At 50.1% G+C, this 23,728-nt stretch overlaps 1 protein-coding gene and 1 long non-coding RNA gene across 2 annotated transcripts in view; one reads left to right on the top strand and one right to left on the bottom strand.

Annotated features, from left to right (window-relative positions):
- The window catches only part of GRIK4 (glutamate ionotropic receptor kainate type subunit 4), a 386,960-nt gene that overhangs the window by 99,076 nt on the left and 264,156 nt on the right, over positions 1-23,728 (bottom strand). The window contains exon 8 of the mRNA XM_064482153.1: positions 5,780-5,941. Coding sequence (XP_064338223.1) covers positions 5,780-5,941 — 162 coding nt within the window. The remainder of the gene's footprint in view (positions 1-5,779; positions 5,942-23,728) is intronic.
- On the top strand, positions 1,999-3,183 carry LOC116150189 (uncharacterized). Its single transcript, XR_004133885.2, has 3 exons — positions 1,999-2,197; positions 2,376-2,533; positions 3,044-3,183. It is a non-coding gene; the product is annotated as an uncharacterized LOC116150189 (long non-coding RNA).

Here is a 23,728-nt window from a genome sequence, read left to right as displayed (position 1 = left end):
GTGACGATGCTCTGGAATCTGCCCTATGTCTGGACTTGCTGTGAGATGAGATAACACATTTTCCTTCTTGCAAGAGGCAGTTTAATTCTAGCTTTGCATTACTGGGAGCTCAGAGCACCCTGTCTCGTTGGTGCTGGAGGCCCTGGAGAACCCTTGTTCTCGGGGGCATTGGTGCCCCAGGCCGCCAGATAGGCCTGGCCTCATCCCCTCTCTAAGGCCCCTTCTCCCGAGGCTGCGCGCTGGTCCCCGGACCCCCTCATCACTGCAGACTAGCAGACACAGTTTACCACGCCATTTCTCACTTCCTCCCACCAGGCCCCAAGCTCTTTCCTGCCACATGGTTGTCACTATTCCCACTCTGTCTGGGACGTGGTTTTCTTGGCTGATGCTCCATTATTAGCAAATGGTCCAGATGCTGGGAGATCAGTCTGTGCCTGTTTGCAGCGTTCTTTGTCATCTTGAACTCCTGGGCTGGCAAGATTCTTCGAGTGCGTCTAGTAATCACAACTCCAGCAAGGGGTGCTGGGGGGCAGGGAGGCGAGCGGATGCAAGGAGCATCCTCAAGGTTCCTGTCTCCTCTCTGTCTGTATCTTGCCTTCGGAGAAGTGACATGGGTGACATGTCCCCAGAATGCTCTAGGATTCTTGGGTCCTTTCTGTGGTTCAGCCTGGGCTGATTCTTGATGAGACCTCCTAAGCCCCGAACACCTTCTTTCCCCAGCTCAGTCTCCTGAGGGTCCTCGGTACGTAATCAGACAGCTCCTCTCTCGCAGGCTCCTGGCAGTCAGCCCAGGACTCTTACGTGGATCCTCCAGCTGCTTCTCTAAGACCCAGTCCCCCATCCACGCTCCTCCAGCTTATCCCTCTCCCACCCGTTGCCCATCTTCTCCCCTCAGCCAATGTCACCTCCAGTGGCCTGAAAGCCCATAATCTCTGCCACACCAACTTTTCCGTCTCATCCCGGATGTCCATCCTGAAGCATCTTTTTGCTCTCCTAATTGCTTTCTCCCTATTATTTACTAATTTAGCTCTGGAAAGCATTTGAGACTGCAGATGGGGAAAAATTTTGGTACCCAAAGGCTCTCCATCCTTTTCTCCACTGCTGGGTCCACAGTGCCCACTGTCTCTGCTCCTTCCCGTGGTCCCCCCTGCTTCCCTTTCATGAGCCCTTGACGTCTTTCTTGGGCTTCTGTCCCTCATCGGCGTGTGCGTGCCTCTGGGCCTTGTCTCTGCTTCTCCTGTCCCTGTCGTTTCTACATATTAAGTCCCCCTAATGGCTCAATTCTCATTTAAAATCCTCTTCCTTTCTTGGCTCCAAAATGTTGCTTGGCAAACACCCTGGACTCTCTTGTTTTTATATTTTCATTTGTTTCTTCATTGTTATCTTCTTTTGAGCTGTTTGTAAACTGTTCAGGGGAATGAAAGACTCTGTATAAGTTAAGATGACTCAATCTGACTCAGGGAAGAGCGGCTGAGTTTCTCCCTCACTCACCGAAATAAAAATAAGAATACCTTCTAAACACACACCTGTATTTCTCATCTCCCTGACACCCCTCAAATCGCTGGATTCCTAGAGTCCTGTTGGATGTCCATTTGTCTCTGAACTTCTGTTGCTTAAACTCTGCCCCCCTCCCAAAATACCAGGATAGGAACCATTAAAATTTCATGGAATAGTTCTTGCAATCTGGGCTTTATTCAATGAAATAAACACTTAATTACAAACATCTGTTTTAGCCTCAATTCTAATTACTTAATCTAGCCATCTGTAATTTTAATGATTTTCCATGATTTTTGTTCTTTGCTGGGTGATGAATGGGAGTAGCACGTGAAACGAGCGGGAGTGGGTGTCTCCCTTCACGACACTATCTTCTGCTTGCCTGTCACCGGCCAGAAGGGGGTGGTGGCTCGCTGGCAGCCACCTGGCAGGCACTGAGCTTTCTCTTGTGGCCGCTCCTCAATTTAGCCACTCCCTCTCTGTGCCCTGGGAACTGGGCCCCCTTTCCAGCAAGCTCCATCTGGAACACCGTCGGCTGACTGGGAAGTTAAGGAAGAGAAGGAGACACACTCAAGTTGGGAGGAAAAGAAAGAAGAGAGAAGAAAGTGAGAAGAGAGGAGAGAAAGAGGAGCAGAAAGAGAACGAGAAAGGAAGGAGGTGATGGTGACAGAGGAAGGTGGAAAGGGAAGAGTGAGCGGAGGAGGTAAGAAGGGAAAGAGAGAGGAGGAGGCTGATGGGGAGTGGACTGGGCAGGAGAGGGCGCTGGAGGAGAGCGAGGACCGGAGACCGGGTCCCACCGCGACCGCAGCCTCTTTTGAAAGCTGGATGGGGAGACAAGCCAGGCTGTGCTTTCCTGGAACTGGTTATTTCTCGCCTTCCAGCTCCGCAGCAAATGAAAGAGCTGGCTCTTTGTGCTGGGAATTTCCACCCCCAAAGAGACGGGAAGAGGCACCGCTTTCCGAAAGGTAGATGCCGAGGTGAGAAGCCCCGAGGAAGATACGTTGCTGCTGGAGGCTGTGAGCTTCACACGCTCTTCGAGGTGAGGAGTTCCTACATCACTTTCCCTTCCTCCTCAGAGGCCAGAGAGACCGTAGCTGGAAGGTTCTATGAGCTGCAATGGAGCACCGTCTTTTGGAGGCCCTCCACAGGCCACCTGGCTCTCCTGTGCCTCGGTTTCCTCATTTGTCAAAAGGGGTGCATGGTCACTCTTGTCTGTTATTAGGATGCTGTGAGGAGGAAGAAGAGGTCCGGGGGGGGGTGATTCAGCACGCTTCGGCTCTGTGCCAGGCGAGAGCCAGTGAAGGAGGGCACGTCTCCCAGGCTCGAGAGGACGCATGCCCTTTCAATGGCAAGAAAACCAAGGGGCTTGACTTAAGAGAACGCAGATGGAAGCAGGCAGAGAATCTGTGACCCGGGACTGCCTGGCCCCTCCGGCGACCAGTTCTAGGTCTAAGGCTCATATGTCTTCTCCCCACACCACCCCTCCCCTTGGAAATAACCTGCAGTGGGCATGGCACAGCCTAATTTTACTCTTGTCTCCACCCCTCAGCCTGGAGGGAGCCTCCAGAGAACCCTTCCTTCTCCAGATGTCCCCCAGAATTCTTGGGGGGCATAGGATGCTGAGGTCTTGGGAAGTCCGAGAGTGGACTGAGAAAGAGAAGAATAAATTCCGTGTTCTACATCTTTTAAACTGCCTGGGGCTGCCACCCCAGGCACCCTATCCTGAGTAAGGAGCACGTCGGTGTCTGGCACCCTCCCCACCCTGAGACCTTCATACCTGCATGGTGTCCCACCTGCAGTCAATGAGCAGCACTGAGGTTTTTGCTCCCCCCTCCTCCGGAAAGCCTTCCCTGATCTCTCCAGGCAGAACTGAGGGGCTGCCCTCTGCTTCCACGGGCACAGCGTACCCATCAGAACCGCTGGCCTCGAGGCGGAGGCAGACCTTGCTCCCCACGCTGCGGACCCCAGAGGACAGCATTTGTGGCTTTTTTCTGTGGACTGTGGGCTGGAACCCCATCCTTCACCCCGCTCTGTGCTCAGGCCCTTAGCATGGGACTATATTTTTTCCTCTAAAAGGGTAGAGTCTGTTTTCTTACTCCCTGACTCCTGGTTTGTGGGTGTGGTTTTCTTTGGCCAATAAAATGAGGTGGAGGTCACTGTGTGCCCGCTCTGGGAGCCCAGGACTATGAGGAGGTCTTGTGCCTTTCTGCTTGCTTTGCTGCCCCTCTGCCACCAGCATGAGAGTGCCCCAGGCTAGCCTAGGCCTGGAGGATGAGAGGTACCTGGAGCAGAGCTGCCCCCGCTGCCGACCCCCTCATGCTGAGTGAGCTCAGCCAGGTTAGCAGAGCTGCCGGGCCGCTTCAGCCTAGCTCAGCTGATCTCTAGCGGACCCTCAGGTGCACGAGCTACAGAAACGTTCATTGTTGCAAGCTAGCGAGATTTGGGAGTTGGTCATTCCACAGCATTTCTGTTGCAAAAGCTACCTGATATATTTACTAATGCCTCTCCCAGTGTCTGGCAGATGGAATGTTAAAGAAACTCATTTGATGGAGAACTATAAATTGAAGATGGAATCATATCCCATTTTATCTTCATAAGGATCCTCTAAGATGGTTAAGCATAATGAGCCCAAAATTACAGATAAAGAATCTGAGGCCCAGAAGGGTTACTTAGCTTCTTAAGATCCCATAGCAAGAAAACACCAAGGCCAGTATCTGAAGCCAGATCCTGTGCGTCCAAGGCCCACCCTCTTTCCAGGACATGTGAGCACAGCCAGAGCCGGCCCCACAGCCCTGTGAAAGGCACTGCCTGGCTGTGGTGTCAGTTCTTTACAAGCCACCCCACCAGATGCCACGGGCCTCCCATCTGCCTGCTCGCGCTCAATGGGAAGATGAATGGAAGGGCTGAGACCCTCAGAGGGAAACTGGCAATGTGGCACCGGGACCTTTAATTTCAAGAGGCCAGACGCCGGATGTGGAACACCTCAGGCTGGAGAGGAGGTCGCAGGTTTTGTTCCTCTCCTAATACTGTGCTGGGAGCCTTTGAAGTGTGCCAACACCTCGTCACAACACTGGAGTGATGACTGCAAGCCCCACAGACCAGACCGGGAGCACAGGGCTGGTACTCCTGACATGGGGGATGCGCCTGGTCCTACACACGACCCTGTGCTTAAGACGTCCTCACCGCCCCTTAGGCCACCTAACGGGGGTGAGAACTTCCTTCCTTCAGGTGTTTCACCCTGCCGAGCCAAATCCTTCCTATGGATTTATTCCTCTTTCAGGTCTCAAATATCTTGTTGGGATGTGCTCTATAACCTTGAGAACCTTGCAACTCAAGTTCTCACGCCGCCTTCTCCCATCCGGTTCCCTGATCAAAGCTTTGACCCTTTAGAAAATTATATGAGCATCACATAAGCTGCCTCAAGGGATTTTGGGAGGCTTAACTGTAACTCGGGTAGGACAGATCTAAAAAGCCAAGCAATCCTGTCTCCTGAGAACCTGCCTTTTAATACATGGACATGATTAGACATTCTTTTTTTTTTTTTTTTAATGGAGGTACTGGGGATTGAACCCAGGACCTCATGTATGCTGAGCACACGCTCTACTGCTGCGCTAAACCCTCGCCCACGAGCAGAGCAGATGTTCCTGACCTGCCTCCCAGAGTAAGGACATCAGACCCAAAGGAGAACAGCCAAGGAAACCTTTGACTCCATCACACACACAGCAGGGGAGGCAAGAGCAGGGAGGAGGAAGACGGGTGAGGCTCTCTGGACAAGCTTCAACCAGGGCCGTGGTCCAGTGCGATGAAAGAACACCAGACCAGGAGACTCAGAATCTAGTTTCACCCACAAAAGGTTTGGTGTTTGCCCTTGAACAAGACCCCCCATGCCCCTCTCCCTCACCCCTATTCCCAGCCTGGGCTTCAGCTTTCCTATCTGAGAAATCAGCTGAAAGGCCCATTCAACAGTAAGATGCTTGGATCCTAAACTCAGGTGGGCCTCAGCGACAGTGTGACTGGGAGTCTGGCCACAGACATGCCTACAAGACAACTTGGTGTGTCCAAACCCTCTCTCCCTGCCGACTCCTCCATGCTCGCAGCCTACAGCTCTCTACTATCTCAGATGTGTCCCTTGCAACGCTGCCCAGCACCTCTGCAATCTGATTTTGAGCTGGGCCTGGAGAAGGCTGGAGTCCAGGAGGGTTTGAGCCCGGGGTGGGGACTGGCCCACAGAAAGGGTACACATGGCAGTGAAGGGGCACCAGGGAGGGGCCTGGTGGGCACTTACCGCGGGCCCCGTGAAGGGCACGTGGTCACAGTTCTCCTGCCAGGACTGGTTGAGGCTCTGGGCAAACTCTTGGAAGAAAGCGTGGGACTGGTTGAAAATGGAAAATCCCAGGATGTTGACGCGATCATCCACGAGGCTGTCCATCCTCTGGAGCGAGAACTCCTGAAAGACGCAGCAGTCAGAGCAGAGCAGGGTTAGGAAGGGGAGAGCGGGGTGGACTCGCCGGGGGCACAGCTGGGCGTCTCGTCCTAGCCACACGGACCCCGCTGCCAGGCACTCTGCTAGGTGCTAAGGGTCCAGAGATAACTGAGAATTTTCCTTCAGAGAGCTTACAGTGCTGGGGTGTGAGGAGAGAAAAAAAGAGAAATGAGCAGAATGATCCCTAAGAAAGGCAAGCGTAAGGTGCACTGGGCAGAGAGAGAAAGAAAAACACTAACGAGCTGCTGGAGGCAAGACTGTGTCCACAGAAGGGGTGATCCTTGAGCTGAGTTTTGAAAGATGCATAGGCATTTTCTGGGTGGAAAGCATGAAATGACAAAGGCTATTCCAGGCAGAAGTCACTGTGGATACAAAGGCATGGGGTGAGACAGCACAGGAGAGCCTGCGGGGCACTTTGACAGAAGCACTGCTCCTCCAAGTTTGTCCACAGAACATCTGCCCTCAGACTTATTGGGGTATCTTTTTAAAAAAGGGACGATTTCTGCACCCCACCTAACATCAGCTAAATCTGGATCTCAGGAGATCAGGTCCAGGAGTCTGCACTTGCAGCAGAGCCCAGGGTGGGATGCACACCAAAGTTTGGGAGTCATGGGGGGAGCGGTGAGAGGTGAAGCTGGAGACATCTGCAGGGGCCTGGATGCCTGGCCAGGGAGCTTGCATGTACTTTATCCTGTCGTGATGGGACCTGAGGGCACCATCAGCCAAGGAGTGACAAAATTGAACCCAAGAATCTCAACCTGAAGGTCTGCAGGTAGGGCTGTGCCTTCACCTGTGGGTATTAGTTTTTATTCATTCAACAAACATTTAAGTGTTTATTATGCGCCAGACAGAAGCACAGAGGATGTTTTGGACACAGACGATTTGAACAAGGGATGCATTTCCTGACGTCCAGGAACTCGCAGGTTAGGGAGGAGACAGGTTGTAAGTAAACAAAGAAATACGTGTGTCAGATGTCAGATATTGACATGGTCAGTGTCAGATACTGATGGGGGGTTCAGGTGGGGGCTGCTACTTTAGATGAGGTAGTAAGAGAAACCCCACCTGGGGCAGTGACATTTAGATGCTCAAGGGAATTCGCACAGGATACACGGCCCTCACCCAATCACTTGACCTGGACCACGTGTTGTCTCAGCTAAAACCTGCAGGTGTGAGTCTCACTGAAGACAGTGTCACAGGGAGAAGAGTCACCCTGCTCAGGGAGGGCTGAGCTCAGAGCCCAGATCCCCCAGGGCCTGCCTTGGCCTTATACCAAACCAGGCAAAGAGGGTGTGGGCCACTCGGCTCACCAATCCCCGCTCCTGGGATGATGCCTTCAAATGCAGGTCAGGCCATCCTCGCTCACAGAAGTCACACTCATCACACGTTCATTCCAAGCACCTGGCACACGGCCCGCACGTGGTCGGCACTTGGTCGTCAGGCCTCAGGACTCACCTGTCAGCCTCTCAGCCTCACAAGACAGATGGCAGGTGCCCTGGGCTTACTTTCTGGCTGGGTAAAAACATGGCTTTCCTTAACACGGCCTCCTGATCTTAAGACTTAGCTCCTCCCGGCCCCTGGCATGTCCCCGGCATCCTCACTCACACCCACAGCCCGGCCAAGCCCTCGGCCTGTAGGCCTGAGCTCTCCTGCCCAGAGTCCAGCCTCATTAGTTGCAGCCTGCAGATTGAAGTTACAAAGAATCCTTTGGAGCCACCAACCCCTGACAGTGTGGAGTCAGATGAGGATTAAGTGTGCTTTGGATCCTTCCACGTTCCCGTCAGGGGAGCGCAGACGTGCCAGAGGATGTATTGATTCATAAGCTGGCATTATCTCCTGCCTCTCTGACAGGGCAGCTGCCCAGGCGCTGTGGGCTATCAGCAGACACGAGGGGGCAGATGGCTTATGAGAAGAGATGCATCCGGCAAGGGGGAAGGAGAGGGGGCGGGAGCGCAGAGCCAGGCGGCTGTCAGGCAGTCAAGGGGCCTGACCGGCCACGGTTGGTGTGGGAGGAACTGGAAGATGTGCCCTCTCCCTTGGCTTCCTTGTCAACATGGGCAGCTTATCGCCGCTACACCCCCCTCCCCCTCCTCTCCCCACATGCACACCCTGGTGGAAGGAGGCGCATTTCAAGGACATCCTGACTCCTTGACGGACTCACAGCGGCAGTAGTGGGGATACAGTGAGTAAGGGCTTGGGTGCTCAAACCCAGGCTCCACACCATGCGGAATTGCACGACCTTCAGGAAGCAGTGTGACTGTCAGGATCTGGGCTTCAGGTCCTCATTTAGTAAAACGGCAACAATAATGACAGCAACCTCAGTGGTTGTTCAAGGAACAAGTAAGATGCACAAGCAAGTCTCATCGTATCTGGCACACGAGGAGTGTTCAACGTGTGACAGTTACCGAAACGCGACCGCGAGATGGCGGGCGGCTTCTGGCTCCCTGCTTCTTTAGTTCCACTTGTCTTGGAAACCTGAGTCAGGAAGGTGTTTCCTTGAAATGTACATCCCAGGCAGAGCAAGGATGAACAAATGAGTTACAGACACTTAGGCACAGCCCGTCCCAAAGTCAGCCGGTCTGTCTTCCTGCCTTTTAATTCCTACCTTCTCATCCCTCAATTATATCCTATTTTCAAAGGCCCCCTTAAGATAAAAAAGATCCAGGAGCTTCCTTGATAATCCATTCTATTTATAATGACTCATGGGAGAGCTTATGAAAGGACAAGAAAGGGGGCGGTGTGTTCTCTTATTGTAATTCCCGGGGACGCTCTAGGCTTCTACGCTGAGCAGCCTCACAGTTAGGAAATATTTCTCTATGTCTAAACTTACACTTTCCTGCTGCTACTGAAGCCTGGTATCTAAGCGAGGACGGGGAATAGCTGACTATCGTTAGTTCATATGCAAAGAAAATCTCCTCTAGTTCATATGCAAAGAAAATCTCCTCAGCCAGTATTTCTCCAAGTACGTTCCTCTGGACACTAGCTTTCCCAGGAGGGGTTAGCAGAAATTTCATGAAAACAAGGTTCCACGTTCAAATAAGGTGAGCAAACATTGCTGTTCCATCTGCCTTTTCAAGATTCACAATGCATACTGGCATATTAAAGGGTTAAAGAGGTCCTACAGCAAAGCAGTTTAATTTTGGTTAACCCAGAACTTTCCAAACATATTGACCATGGAACACTTCCCCCTTCTCCAAATCTATGACTCGCATTAGTGTTCTGCAGAACGCACTGTGGGAAATGCTACCCTAAACGTATTCAGGGAAACATGCACTATAACCCTCAAATCAAGTGGTGGAGACATTTTGCTGAGACGGATATTTCACAAAATTAATCAATTTCAGGATGGGAGGGGATTAAAGGCCCTCTGGCTCCTGCCGCCTGCCGTGAGCTCTGGCTAAAAATGTGCACCAGGCTCACTCAGGTGCCCTGTGCTCCCCCAGCCACACCACCTGGCGGGCTCGCAGTGACCTTAACTGAAATGACAAAGGCTTAAGAGCCCTGGGGTGGATCAGGTTCTCACAGGGAGCTTGAGTCTCTTACAAATGTCCCGAAGGAAAATCCCAAGGGTCCCCACTTCCAGTGGGAGTGGACTCCACCATCGTCCTGACACCAGGGGGACCAGAGTAAAGAACGAGGTAAATGGACAGCTGGTGAGTTCGGGGGGGTGGTGCAGAGACCAAGCTCAAGTTTTCTATTACTCAAGGGTGCAAGGCTTTGCGACAGCCCTTGTGGTGCCATTACATTTTCATGCTGTGGCCTCTTTCTCCCAAGGCCTGTGTGTTCCTCGAGAGCAGAGATGTGCCTGCCCTGTTCTTGCGAGGTGGGAAGCCTTATAAAAAGACCAGCAAGACCTCCAAGCAGGGCCACTACTCTTGTGCAGGCACCATCCGGTTCCCTGGCCCAGAGGCTCTATTTCACTTTTTGCCTCTGAAATGGCTTACTTACCCATAAAATTCTATTGGTTCCCTGAGCTCACTTCTGATTGGTTATTTCCTTCACTCCTGCATGGTTATTACTCTCACTTCTGATTGGTCCACTTCCCTAACTTCTGATTGGTCCATTTGTAGTACTTCATTTGCATAGAGCTCGCTCCTGATTGGTCTATTTCTATGCAGCTTGTTCCTGGTTGGTCAACTTCTTTACACTTTATTTGCATATGATGTTGCAAAGTGTAAAACTGGCAGCTTATAAAGGCCTGTGTAAACCTACAGACAGGGTCCAGAGCTTGGAGTGTTAACTTTTCTGGGCCTGCTGGTGTAATAAACCTGAGTTCTCCAACTGTCTGAGTGCTGCTTGGTCTCTCGCCTGGATCCAGGTTGCTGTCACAACTGAGCTGTGACACTGAGCTGTAACACATTTTTCCGCAACACTGGAACCCCACGCTGCACTCAGCATAATGCCTGATACCTAGATGCTGTTTGGCGAATGTTGGTTGAGGACAGGTGATTGAAGACGTTTCAATGCCCTGGGGTTCTCACTCTGCCGACACTGTTCATTGTCTTACCCCTACAGGAGATGTTAAGAATACAAGCAGAATTTTGATACCAAGCTCTGATTGTCCTCTGGAAGTTGCCGTATTGTATTTTGAAAAACAAACCCCTGACAGCTTGTTTTCTCATCACCTGGCTTTCTTGTTAAAAAAAAATTTTTAATGTGCACATGCATGTATATGTGAGCATGTGTCTGTGTGTGTGTGTGACTCCTTGAGTGTACAATGATTTGCAGGGGACTGAAGAACTACAGTTGAAGGTCACGTCACAGGCACGAGCGACTACAGGGGAGTGTTACCCGGAATGAAGGTGTTTAGAACAGGCCTGGAGGATGGCCTCAGGCATAAAGGCTTGAGAACAACGTGAGTGCTGCGGCTCAGCTGAGTGGCCCTCACTTTCTCCACCAGCTGTGACATTTCCAATGTCCTGGCTGACCCCCAGGCATCCACTCGCCGGTCAGCTGCAGGGGCCAGGGCAGACTGTGGCTGGGGGGACAAGGTCAGCTGACTGGAGCGTTTCATGATCCAGATTCACTCCTGTGCTTGGCTTTAAGGAGAAAAGCTGGAAACCAAAACACAAGTCCAGACCATGTCCTTAGGTCAAGTCCATCTCCTAACCCTTCGCTGCCTAGGCCTGGGTCCAGGTAGAATGGGGAGGTGGGGGACATGTATTTTATTCTCTCTGCCCAGCAGCCTGTTCTCCCTTGTATTTCTAACCCACCAAGAACATCACTATTGCCCTCCTGCCACCTAAGCTAGAAACTTCAAAGGCAGCCTCAACCTCCTCCTCTTTTAACTTCACATGTAGTGGTTGCTAAGTCTGTCAAATCTGTCTCCTAAATGTCTGTTGCATCTGTCCCTTCCCTTCCAACCCCACCAGGTCAGGCCTTCATCATTTCTCCTTTGCAAATACCTATCTATTAAGTGAACCACTCTTCTGATCTCAGGAGATGTGGCCACCACATTGCACAACTCCCCAGATGCCGTTCACCTCACTCACAACATGAATGGTGCTCCCTGGAGTTGCATGCTGTGGCCATCTCATCAGGAAGCAGCAGGATACAGTATAGAGGGCATGCGTTTTGAAATGAGACAGTCCTGGGTTCAAATCCTGTTTCGTCATGTACTGGTTGGTGAAATTTGAGCAGGTCAGTAACCTTTGAATTTCAGTCTGTTCACCAGAACAACCACCTTGCAGGGATAGTCCACGGATAGTGGGCACTCAGGACAAGCGCGGTCCATCCTCCGTGTCGCCCTGCTCCTTCCTTCTCCTGGGTCCTGACAAGGGGAACTGTCTGGCCTGGGGGCTTCTCCTCCCTCCTTCTCATCTCCCTTTTCCTCCTCACTCTGCAGGAGGCTATTCTTAGCTACTTGTCAATACAAAAAGTTTTGCTAAGTAAGTCACCATAGGTGTTAATTGTTATGTGTGGCTATTTGTGTCGAGACAGAAGGCTTGAGTTGAAGTTCCAGATCTTCCAACCATAAATAATTATAACAAAGCAATAATTATAATAATAATAACTCCCACAATTTATTGACCACCAACCGTGTGCCTGGCAGAACTAAGCACTTCAGATAAATGATCTCAATCCAACCTTACAGAAGCCCTATGGCATGGGAGTTATCACCATTTTACAACTGAAGGAACAGAGACCCAGAGGACTGAAGAGGCTTTCCCAAGGCCACACAGCTGTATTCGGGGCTGAATGCACACCCAGACACAGCTGACTTCAGAGCCAGTGCTTTGAGCCCCATACCATTTACCGCTGTGTGGCCTCAGGGTGTGGGGCACCAAGGGAGGGAGGCACTACGAGTTCACTGTGGTTGTGCTGTACAATAGTTGGCAAAATTGAATTAAAATTCATTTTGAAATCTACAACTCAACTTGAAGACCAGTGACTTCTGATCTAAGATTTGCAGCTACAAAATGAACACAGGTAGTCCAGGGGAGTAAGGGGATTACTGAACATCAACTAAATCTCTGCCTGAGAAGGATTTTAATTACAAATGGGCCTGCTGATTGGCGTGGGCTTCAGACGGAGCAACTAAACAATGATCCTGAGAAGATGGGAGAGGTGAGATTCGCCCCACACCATGTCTGTTCAGCAGGAAGGACCCTGAGAAGGAATACGAGTAAACACCAGCCAGCAGATGGGGAGGAATTAGAAACAAACGCAGTGTCATTGAAGACAGGAATGGCTACGAGGCACAGAGAGGTAGGCAGTCAAAGGCAGCTGCATGAACTTGGCCGACTTCAGCTGAGAGTGGCTCAGGAGCCTCTGTCATCCTAGTCACCATCATCTGAGCCACAAGCGCTCCCCTGCTGGCCCGTGGGCCGTCTCACTCATTGCTGCATCCCTAGTGCATAGAAACTTAGTGAAACTGAGTGCTGGTTCTTTGGTTTAATTAAATGATTAGGAGAATGACTGTGTCGGAGAGAGCGGGTATGGGTTTGGAGTTACAACCTTTTCGATCGTATACTATCTATTGGTATTTTGTCGTAGTTTTCTTCACTGAAACCCCAAATTCCAAAAACCAATCTTTGCTCCTTAACTTTTTAATCTCTTTTTTTTAATCTCTTCTAATTAGACGAGATTCCTCATTACAAAAGAGGGGAAATCACACTCCACAGTGTCAGCTATGAGTCTTAAAAAGAGGTAACATATAGGAAGGTGCCATGTAGATTGGAAATATGACACAAAAGCCTTGAATTATTAGTATTATTAGTGTTAACAATAAAATAGCCCACGGAATGCATTTTGCATGCATTTTCAGACGTTAAAAGGCCATGAGGAAGACAGTGTAGGGAGGGAGCCTTCCTGAACCCTGTAGTTTATGCCATGAAGGAAAGTCTCTCTGCTCCTGCATAAAGCTCTCAGCCCTAATTGGCTCGACAATCTTAACAGCTCCCTTCCTGCCAGGGCCACAAGCAACCTATAAAAGGTGCCATCCTGAGGCATCTATGGCTCCTGGAACCTCTTCGGATGCTGCTAACCTGTCTCAATCAGGTTCTGACTCTCTTTGTAGACCCTTCACTCCAGAACTGGTTCTTCTTCTTAACAGTGGTGTTTCAAACACTCTCCTCTTCAAACACCCTCTGCCCCATGCTCAGCTCTAGCCCCTACCTGCCTTGGAGAGGAGGCCAGCAGCCTCAGATCACCCAAATCACGAGTCATTTCTTAAACATCAACTTATCATTGAGGATAGTGACATTAACTACTGCCATCGGCATGGCTCTACGAGGCTTCTAAAGCGCTTTTCTGTATCCCTTTGGTCCACACAAGCACACTTGGCGTGGTCAGAACAGGTTTTATTCATATTCCCATTTGGTGGAAGAAGAATCTAAAGGCCCCTGGGGCAAAATGCCTTGTCCAAAAGACAGATGTGGGATTAAGATCCGGGTACCAACCATAATGTCCATTGACAGACAACTGGGTAAAGAAGTTATGGTATGTGTGTGTATACACACCCAGACCCACACACAATGGAATAATACTCAGCCATAAAAAGAATAAAATAATGCCATTTGCTGCAACATGGATGGATGGACCTGGAGATTGTCATTCTAAGTGAAATAAACCAGAAAAAGAAAAAATATCATATATCACTTATATGTGGAATCTGAAAAAAGAAGCAGACTCACGGACATAGAAAACAAACTTATAGTTACCAGAGGAGGAAAGAGGATGGGGAGGAATTAATTGGGAGTTTGGGATTTGCAGATATGAATTACTATACATAAAATAGATAAATAGCAAGTTTCTACTTGTAGCACAGGGAACTACATTCAGTATCTTGTAGTAACTTATAATGAAAAATAGTATGAAAATGAATCTATGCATGTACATGCATATGACTGAAACATTATGCTCTCCACCAGAAATTGACACAACATTGTAAGCTGATTATATTCCAATAAAAAAAAATCCGGGTACCTGGCATCAAGATTCTAATTCCATTCCTCCCTACTGTGTCCTTAGCACTAGGCGAGGTCACCAGGACCTAGCATAAACTCGAATGCACAAGCCCTTCACTGAGGTGGTTAATGACTGATGACTTCTAATGTTCTCACTCCAGGAGCACAGAATATATATACTGAAAGATTCCAATTTCTTAAGCCATTATTATGAAGCTGGAACGATAGAAGATATCCTTAAGACTATGTCACTCCTAGCGGGGAGGGTATAGCTCAAGTGGTAGAGCACATGCTTAGCATACACAAGGTCCTGGGTTCAATCCCCAGTACCTCCTCTAAAAATAAATAAATAGATAAAATAAGTTAACTTAATAACCTCCCCTCCAAAAAATAAAAAATACATACAGTTTAAAAAGAAAAAGACTTTATCAGTCCTGAACTTGAATTTCTTATCTTTCCACCCCAGTTTAATCCCCTCCCTTGGTTGCCTAGCTGTGAATGTGACCATTATTCAGGCTAGGATTTGGAACTCATCCTCCATGTCCCCCACTCTCACGCTCCCCATCTGATGCATTTATGCACGCACGTGCTCCATCATTGTCACTGGAGAACATTTTACTTCCTTAATATCTTTTCAGTCTGCCCCCTGTTCTCCATCTGCCTCAGTTCAGATCTTCACCAGCTTGTTTTCTGGACTATGAACGAGTTGGTTTCCCTTCCTCCAGTCTTGCATTTCTCCAGGGTCCTCCTCCGTGCTCTTGCTGGAAGGATCTTTCTCAACTTCACATTTGATCATGAATCCCTCTCCACCTCCCAGTGCTTCTCCGTGCACACAGGACAAAAGCAAACTCTTTAGCTGGACATACGTGTCTTTCCACGTTAGGATTCCCGTCCACCTCTCTGCTCATTCTTCACCTTGACCCCCTCCATCATCCGAGAACCGGCCACTGCCCTCACAGGTATACCTGCCATCACTTAGGGCTTTTTATCACATGAGTTTGTTCAAAGCGACCTTCCAAGGACTGGGTGCTATTGGAGGCAAATGTACTGACTTTACCAGTATCTACCCTGGAGCAGAGGTTACAGGAAGAAGTCAGCACTGTTGACTGAATGGATTTAGGGAGGGAGCACCTGTCAGACTGTTCCTCTCACCGCATGGCCAGGCTGGTCCCAACTTCCCAGGCTCTTCCTTATGGCTATATCCATTCATGTTCCCTTGGGACCCAAGGTTGGCAGAGGCCAGGACCCAGACCCTTATCTCACAAGTGGCCTCTTGGCCTTTCTCAGGAAAGCCTTGGAGCCACCAAGAGCCCAGAATATCCTGGGTACTCTAACATCCCCTCCCTCCCTCCAGGTACCTGTTTGTCTATTTATCTGCATCAAAGCCTGTGCTCTCTGCAGACTAGGTGATTGCTTTTTGTATAATAGGTCTTAGAAGGAAGCAGCAGCTGGGGAGCTCATTCAGACCTGTCTGTGAATTCCATTTAATGGGAGATTTGGTCCTAAACCTCTCGGCTCCCAGCTCTCCTGCATTCTTCTCCCTGCACGTCTCCTATTCATTTATCCCCATGACCTGAACACGCACATCTCTTCCTCCCAGGAACCTTGTCCCTTCCCTGCCTTTCTTTCCCAACATGAGTCCACAAACAGGACTTCAAAAGCAGAGCATGTCCTGTCTTGTTCAATGCTCTGTTCCCTGTACCTTACCCTGCGCCTGTGCTCAGCAAGTGCTCAATATACATTTACTAAATGAATTAATGTTCACCTGCAAATACCCATCAGGGTGGGACCACCTTTAGGAAGACTGCAGTCATCGGCTCCCAGGAAGAGGAAGGCAGAGGCCAGGGGTGGAGGAGCCTCCCACCTCCACTCCGGAAGCTCTGACCGTCTTTATTTTGTATTTAGAAGACTGTTCTATGCCGCTGGGACTAAGTAAGTAGTTATTAACTGTGAAGCTGAAACCTCAGTGGATCAAACTGACACGAGACATGATGGAGACTTGGTGCTCTCTCCCCTGAGGCTGGGAGCACCACTGCTCTCCCGCAGGCCTGTTTCCTGTACCAGGCATTGATTCCTTACCTCAAGGTCCCCTGCACTCGGGATCCACTGATCAGGCCTTCTGTCTACACAGCAGGTGCTCAACATCTCTCTTTCCAAGTCCCAACTCACTAGCCTCAGACATGTAGAGACCCAAGGCACCCCCTCCCCCATCTCAGCAGGGATGCAAAAAGCAGTTGAAGAAGATGAGTGACTCTGTCAGTCAGCAGCCTAGGCCTCCTCCCTCAACTCTGCAGCAGGACCAGGGGAGGGGCTCCGGTAGGGCTGGGTGTCTCGCTGTCTCCAGTGCGCTCAAGATCACTCAGGAGTTACGTGACTAAGGTGGGACCAGGACCCGGGCCACTGGGCTCTCAGACAGGTTCCCACAGCAGGAGGGAAAGGCACATAACAGGAGATTTTTCAGATCTTGGTCATTTTTGCCTCTTTTATTCCACAAGGCACACGCACATCTCCTCTAGGACATACATCATGTTAGGCAGCAGAAACACCCCGACGGGCAGACGGACCCCTGTCAAGGTTCTGGTCCTCAGTGTCAAATGGCAGGTAAGTCTCAAACAGTGGCGAGCGCAAGTGCTGGGGGCGTGGACGGAGGTGGCGCCTTCTCTCAAAGCGACTGTTGATATTCCCAGAGGTCAGTTCAGAAGAGGCTGCTTCAGACCTGATCCTGGGGGTGATGGGGAGCTAGTGCAGAGTTTTCAGCAAGAGAGCCATCTGACCAGGAATGGTTTTAGGAAGATCTTAACTCTCAGCCAGGATAGAAATCCATGCGGGTTGTGGCTGGAGGTGTCAGCTGGATGGGCAGGTGTCACATTTATCACCAGGCTGTGACTTGCACTGTCAGTGCCACAAACTCAGGGCCGGGGTGGGGGGCCTCCGATGGTGATTAATTGAGCGGTTGATGCCTTTGACACCGAGGGAGGCCTGATGCTGGGGACAGAGAAGCTGGATTGCTTACTAATAACAGCACTTGGTACTCCTAATGATGCTTGTAATACAACAGCACTTATAATGTAATAATAATAGTAATACGATTTTCCATAATGTCTTTTCTTCTCAGTCTCTCTATGCTTTCCAAACATTCATTACATCCTCAACATTCTTCTTAGCATGGCCCAAATTCTTCAGGGCAGGAGCCCCTGTGGCAGCTGCAGCAGTCCCTAGTGGCCTCAGTTTCCCCTGGGCTCTGGCTCTGTCTTCTCTCAAGGGCTTGTTGACAGATCACCATCAGGAGTCGAGGGGTGCACCCTGCCCAGCAGAGGGAACCTGGGTCCACTATCTACACTATCAGGGGATGGACCATTTCCTGCCCCAAGAGTCTCCAGGGCCTTTCTCCTGGTTCCCTGGCTAGATCGCTCCTTGTCTATGCTTTTACCCGGGGATAGGGGGTGACAGGGAGGAAATAAATAAAATAAAATAATTTACATGATTCCTGCATGAGTTTTCTTTGGCTGGTTGCAAAAGAGGAAGTCAAGGAGATTCAAGGTATGAGAAGGGCTGGCCTAGAGGGAGATTTTCTACTGATGAGATGGAGATGTCATAGAGGGGGTCATGAGCAAGTAGGGGATGACATGGATGGGATGGAAGCATCGTGGGCAAGGACCGCAGAGTAGCCTCTGGATGCTGGGAGTGGTCCCTAGCCAAGAGCACAGAAGAAAACAGAGATTCCAGTCCTACAACCCACTGCAAAGATGTGAATTCTGCCAACAACAGGAATGAGCCTGGAACAGGTCCTGAGTTCTGGATGAGAATGCGGCCGCAGACACCATAATTTCAGCCCGAGCGGAGAGCCCAGCCTTGCCGTGCAGATGTCTGATCTACGGAGCTGTGAACCAGTCACTGGTGTTGTTTAAGCTGCTAGCTTCGTAGCAATCCATTTCACAGCAAGAGAAAACTCACGTAGAACAGAAAAGCAATAAAGATCAATTTGTTAAGGAAAAGATGTGGGTGGGGAGGTAAAGGGCAAATCCTCAGCTTGACCACTTGTTGATGGAAAGAACTTGGACAAAGCCCTCAAACTTCTCTGGGCCTCGCTTACCTGCTTTGTAGAACCGGAGCCCCTACCTTGTAGTGTTATTTTGAGGATGTGAAATCTTGAACATAAAGTACTTGGCATGATGTCTGGCACATGGCTGGCACTCAGGAAGCCACAATTACTACACTAGCTTGTAAAAATGGGTAGGTTTTTATGATCAGATTCCTGATCGTGGATTATTGGGAACGGCTGGGTCGCTGGACACATGGGGAGGCTAGGGCACTGTGCATCGAATTAATGGGACTGTTCATGCCAGAGGTCAAGGCATGGCTCCCCTCTCCCAAAGCTCTATGAGGCAGAAGGTCTGGCAGTCATAAGGGGATGTTTCCATTATGTTTCTAGAGATATTGAGCCAGAGGAGTCTCCAGAGTCTGGTTCTTATTTCAGTTTGATTTATTTCATAGGCACAGTCTGGTGCACCCTGCCAGTAACACACACAGGCCCAGACATGGGAGTGTGTGTGTGAGCATGTGTGTGAGCGTGTGTGTTGGAGCAGGTGCGAGGAATGAGGTTTATTAAACGGATGATACGCAAATATCTCAAACTTGGTTCTGGGAGCCCCAAGGGACCTGTGTTCGCTGTCATGCTGTTTGTCAAACACGAGCAGAGGGGCTGACTGATAATTGGTTCCTCCGATGCGAAGCAGGGTTTCTTCGCCTCCACCAGGGTTTCCACACCCCCTATCGAAAGCTTCTTCGGCTTCTACTGATTTTCCTGGCAAACCTCGTCCTGCTCTCACACCCTCTGCCCCTCGCCGCTAGGAATCAAGCGGATTTGGAAGTTCCTGCCTCACCTGTGATCACCAGTTCTCACTGTGAGGCCCAGGTGCTGGACTTCTGTTCCCCAGTCAAAGCCCTGGCTGGTGGTGTCCGTCACCTCGAAGGGGAGAGTTGTTGACAGCTCTCCGAGTGAGCCTGGAGTGTCTCAGGCATTTGTGACCAGGTACCACCCCAATAAAGGAGTTAACTCAGGATCACTTGTGACTTACACCTTCCCTCTTCACCTGCCTGACACAGGCCAGGGAAGCTGGCAATTGGAGGCCCCTGTGGAAGTAATGTGAAGGTTTCTCCCCACCCCGAAATACCTTCCTCGCCAAATCCACAATTTCCCAGAGGCTCCACTTCCTTGGTGAAGGCTTCAGTTAAAGAGCAAATGTCTACGGCATTAAACTGTGTTATTCTTCACCTAGAATATCTTCCCACCCTCCTTCTTCACCTGGCCAACTCCTATTGATCCTTAAAGGCCCATGGGCTGTGGCCTCCGCTAGGAAGCTATCTGTGGGCTTGCTGGGCCGAGCCAGGGGCCCTTCTGCCGTGGTGTGATAATACTCTGGGACATCTTCGTCATTTTAACCCACAGATTTACAGTAATCAGTGTGGCTTAGTCTCTCCCTCTAGTCTGACCTCCTCACAGATTGGACTTTAGTCACTGCTGCTTCCAACACACAGCACAGCAAGCGCTCAATTAACGTTGACCTGCGAGGGCATGGCCTGCGGATCCGGGGGCCCCTTCTCTCCACTCCTGACTCACCGTGAGAGCTCAGGCAAGTCACCCTCCCTCCCTGTAAAATGATGAGATTCAGTTAGATGCTTTCAAAGATTCTCCCCAAATTCCATTCACATATTGGCAGGAATTGGATTTTGAGACTGCGGTGGCCCATCGTCTGTCAGGGCTCCGAGGAGGTGAGCTGGACATGGGACACAGGACAGTTACGTCTGGGCAAGAGAGGGAGAGAGGACCACTCACAAGACAGGAGTGCAGCCCCACCAGCAGGGAGGTAGGCTGGAACAGCAGAGGGTACTGGAGGGACAAGCAAACCAGACAAGGACACCAGCAACCACGAAGAGGAGTGTGCCCTGCTTCAGGTGGAAAAGAGGCTGGGTCCACCCAGTCATTTACTATAGACTCATCCAGTCCACGAAATCAACAGAATTCAAGCTGAAAGGCCCCTTTAGTTTATCCCCAGAGGAGAAAGGGCTTGCCCAAGGCCACACACAGTCAGTTAGTGGGGCAGCCCTTGGGCCTGCCAACCCCAGCTCGAATGCTGAAAAGTCCAGCCACCTTGCAGGGCACATGGATGTCACCTCACCCGAACCTCCACCTGCCGGCCTGGCTCCCCTCTCCCCATCACACCCCCTCGCTCCAGCCACAGCAGGCACCGTGCTCTCTCTTTCGCAGAACTACAGTGCTTACCTCTCTGCTCACATGCCACCCTCCCATTCTCCTTTCGAACCATCCCTCATTAAACAATTCAAAGGACGCCCTGTCTGTAAACCTCTCTTCAAGCTCCCAAAAAAGCACTAAACACTTCCTCCTCTGGGCTTCCTCACTTGGCCTTTATAGAGTCTTTAAGCCACATCCTACCGCTGCTTGCATCCCCAGCACACAGTGGACATGTAATAAATGTTTGCTGAATAAGTGGAGTTGACTTTAGCATTTTCCACAGGTAAGTCACTTAATCATGACGAGCTAATCATTTTACAATCCCATAACCCGGGCCAAGGGACCTCCAGCTGTCGGCCAGCTTCCCCAAACGCAAATGCGAAGAATAATTTTCAGCCGATGCCTCCTGAATCTTCTCCCAATTCTTCCTGCCATTTCTCCCGAATACACCGCCCTCTACCAATGGCCTAGTTCAGAGAACAGACACAGGAGGGTTAGCAGCCAGAGAGCACAATTCTGGAGTAATAGCTTCTCCTTAAGATGCTGTTGTACCCACATCCGCCTAGGAGACATTTGTCACTGCCAGGTCCGCCACCTCTCTGGGTTTGCGTTTGGTGGGGGCAGCACCTTGGAAGCTCAGACAGACACATGGGGAGCCTTCACTCCATTACTCTTTTCCTACTTGCACTAAAAACATATTTATTCACCAAAGTATACTGTATTATGCAGAGTGGTTCTCCTAAAAGGCTCAATAAAGGTGAAATATGTGGATAGTCTTAATATTTTTACAATAAACTACACTTAAGAATCAATTGCTCTGGCACTGGAAAGTTGTCCGACTGATGGATTGTAGCTGTTGGCTAGCCCTGTGTGTGTGTGTGCGCACGCGCACGCGCGCATGTGCAGGTGTGTGTGTGTGCACGTGCATGTGATGTGCTTTCAGTAAAAGACTGCACGATACAGAAGAGGCTCACGCACCCTGGGAACTGCAGTTCTAACTAGGTAAGAGGCCAATTTTGCAATGTTCCTGATAACAGCTTTGGAGTTTTGGAAAGCTAGAGGCAATGAATCAGGACACGGAGGTCCCAAGCGTGGAAATGCTCAACAGGGAAGTGGGAAAGAAGGGGGGGAAGGGAATAATGTTTGCTAGCAGCCCCCTGAGGATTTCAAACTTTCCATGTTCCTCACAAAGTGATGTAAAACTGATCATTCCCATTTGACAAGAGAAAACTGAGATTCTGGTAGGTTAAGTAATGTGCCATGTGTCCATCTCACTTATGGCAGGGCCTGGATTCAAACTCAAGTCCTCGCTGATCTGAGTCCTGGACTGGCTCCCTTAAGCCATGTTTCCATCCTCTGTATCAACACAGTCATGAGCTCACCCAACCTCACGTGCCGGGTCATGGGGACAGCGGACAGAACTAGATAGTTTCATAATGACCTTAAACACGAAGGAGAGGTTTGATTTCAAAGACTCTTGGGTTCTGGCTCCATCAGTCAGGCTGGCTAGAAGAGGCCACTTGACCAAGACTGACCCTGGCATGGTGTGGCCAGCAGAGGATGCAGCCTCAGGTGACAGGCCACTGAGCACAATTGGACAGACTGTCCTTGTACTCTTCTGCCTCTTCCTACCTCAATGTTTTGGTCATTTTTTGGATGCCAACCCTGGGCTTCAGGTTTTGTCATCACCCTCACTCATCAGAACCCCCTGAAACCCTATCTCTTGCATCCTGAATGAAACACTCCTCCTGGTCTTGCACACCCTTACTTTCAAATCTGTCCAGCCCAGAATGGAGGAAGGGCACTCCAGACTGAGCAGTCACCATGTGGGCTGTGAATGTGCCAAGTACCCTCAGGAGAGGGGAGGCCGGGCCCAGCTCCTCTGGGATGAGCTGTGGACCTTTGTGCTCATGGGCTTAGTTGGGATGAGCTGAATTCCTGTTAGATGTGAGGAGACGAGTTATCTCCCATGGACTCCCTCCGAGTCCAAGAACTCTGTCATGTTATGAATTTGCCCACTCATTGACTCTCTAAATATTTACTGAGCACCTACTACGTGCCAGGAGGCAACTGAGGGTACAGTGATGGACAAGACAGACTTGGTCTTGTCTTTATAAAGTTCAAAGTCTGGCGGAGGGGATACAGAAGAATGAATTTCCACTTGAGATGAATGCTGCAAAATACAGAAGACAGGGCGCTGTGAGAGTGTGTATCGGCAGACTCGATGTAGGCAGGTGTCAGGGGAAACTTCCTTGAGGAAGTGACATTTAAGTAAGACCTAAAAGATGAGTAGAGTTGGTTCGCCAGAGAAAGAAGCAGAATGGCAGAATGGTGAGCGTTTACTTCCTCTGGAATCATTTGTTTCTTCCCTCCCCGTCTGCCCCAGCTCCCCTTTCCATAATAATTCTAGCAATTTCAATTACTTATGGCTAATCCCTCTGATAAACCTCTAGAAAAATAACAATAAGCTCAGTCTGCTTGACAATAACATGGACCCAGAGGAGGAAAGCAAGCTGCATACATCCATTCTGCCTACACAAGATTAGAGGCTGGGCCGGAGAGGTGTTCTTTCCGCAGGACTCAGTGGGACCTGGCTACTCTTAGGGAATTCGGGGAGCTGCTGGCCAAACAGAAACCGCTTCTGTGGGCCACGTGGGCCCTCGATCTGAAGGGTCCTTCTCCCCTCTCTCCAGGAAACATTCCCAACCCCAGGGTGCTATGAATTCAAATGTCCCCAACAGCGGGCAGGATGAAACAAGTCCAGAGCTGGAAAGACCCTCAGAGATCAATCTCGTGCAACCTCAGAATTTTCAGATGAAGAAACCAAAGCCCAGCGAGGAGAAATGGCTTGCCTGGGTAAACTCAGCAGAGCAAGGTGGCTAAGCTGCCTCAGGTTCGTGATGTGGCTCCACTACCTGGACCAAGGGGTCAAAACTTTAGAGGCCTCAGCTTGCTCATCTCTAAAATGGGGATGAAACAGAGCTCTGCGAGAGTTGTCATGTGAGTTCTGAATGAGACGATAACTAAGAAGCACTTACTACAGAGCTTTGCATGTAGAAGGTGGTCAATACACAGCAACTATCACAATTACTA

The sequence above is a fragment of the Camelus dromedarius genome, chromosome 34, assembly GCF_036321535.1.
Source record: "Camelus dromedarius isolate mCamDro1 chromosome 34, mCamDro1.pat, whole genome shotgun sequence".
NCBI classification, from domain to species: Eukaryota; Metazoa; Chordata; class Mammalia; order Artiodactyla; family Camelidae; genus Camelus; species Camelus dromedarius.
This window is presented reverse-complemented; position numbering and strand designations above follow the sequence as displayed.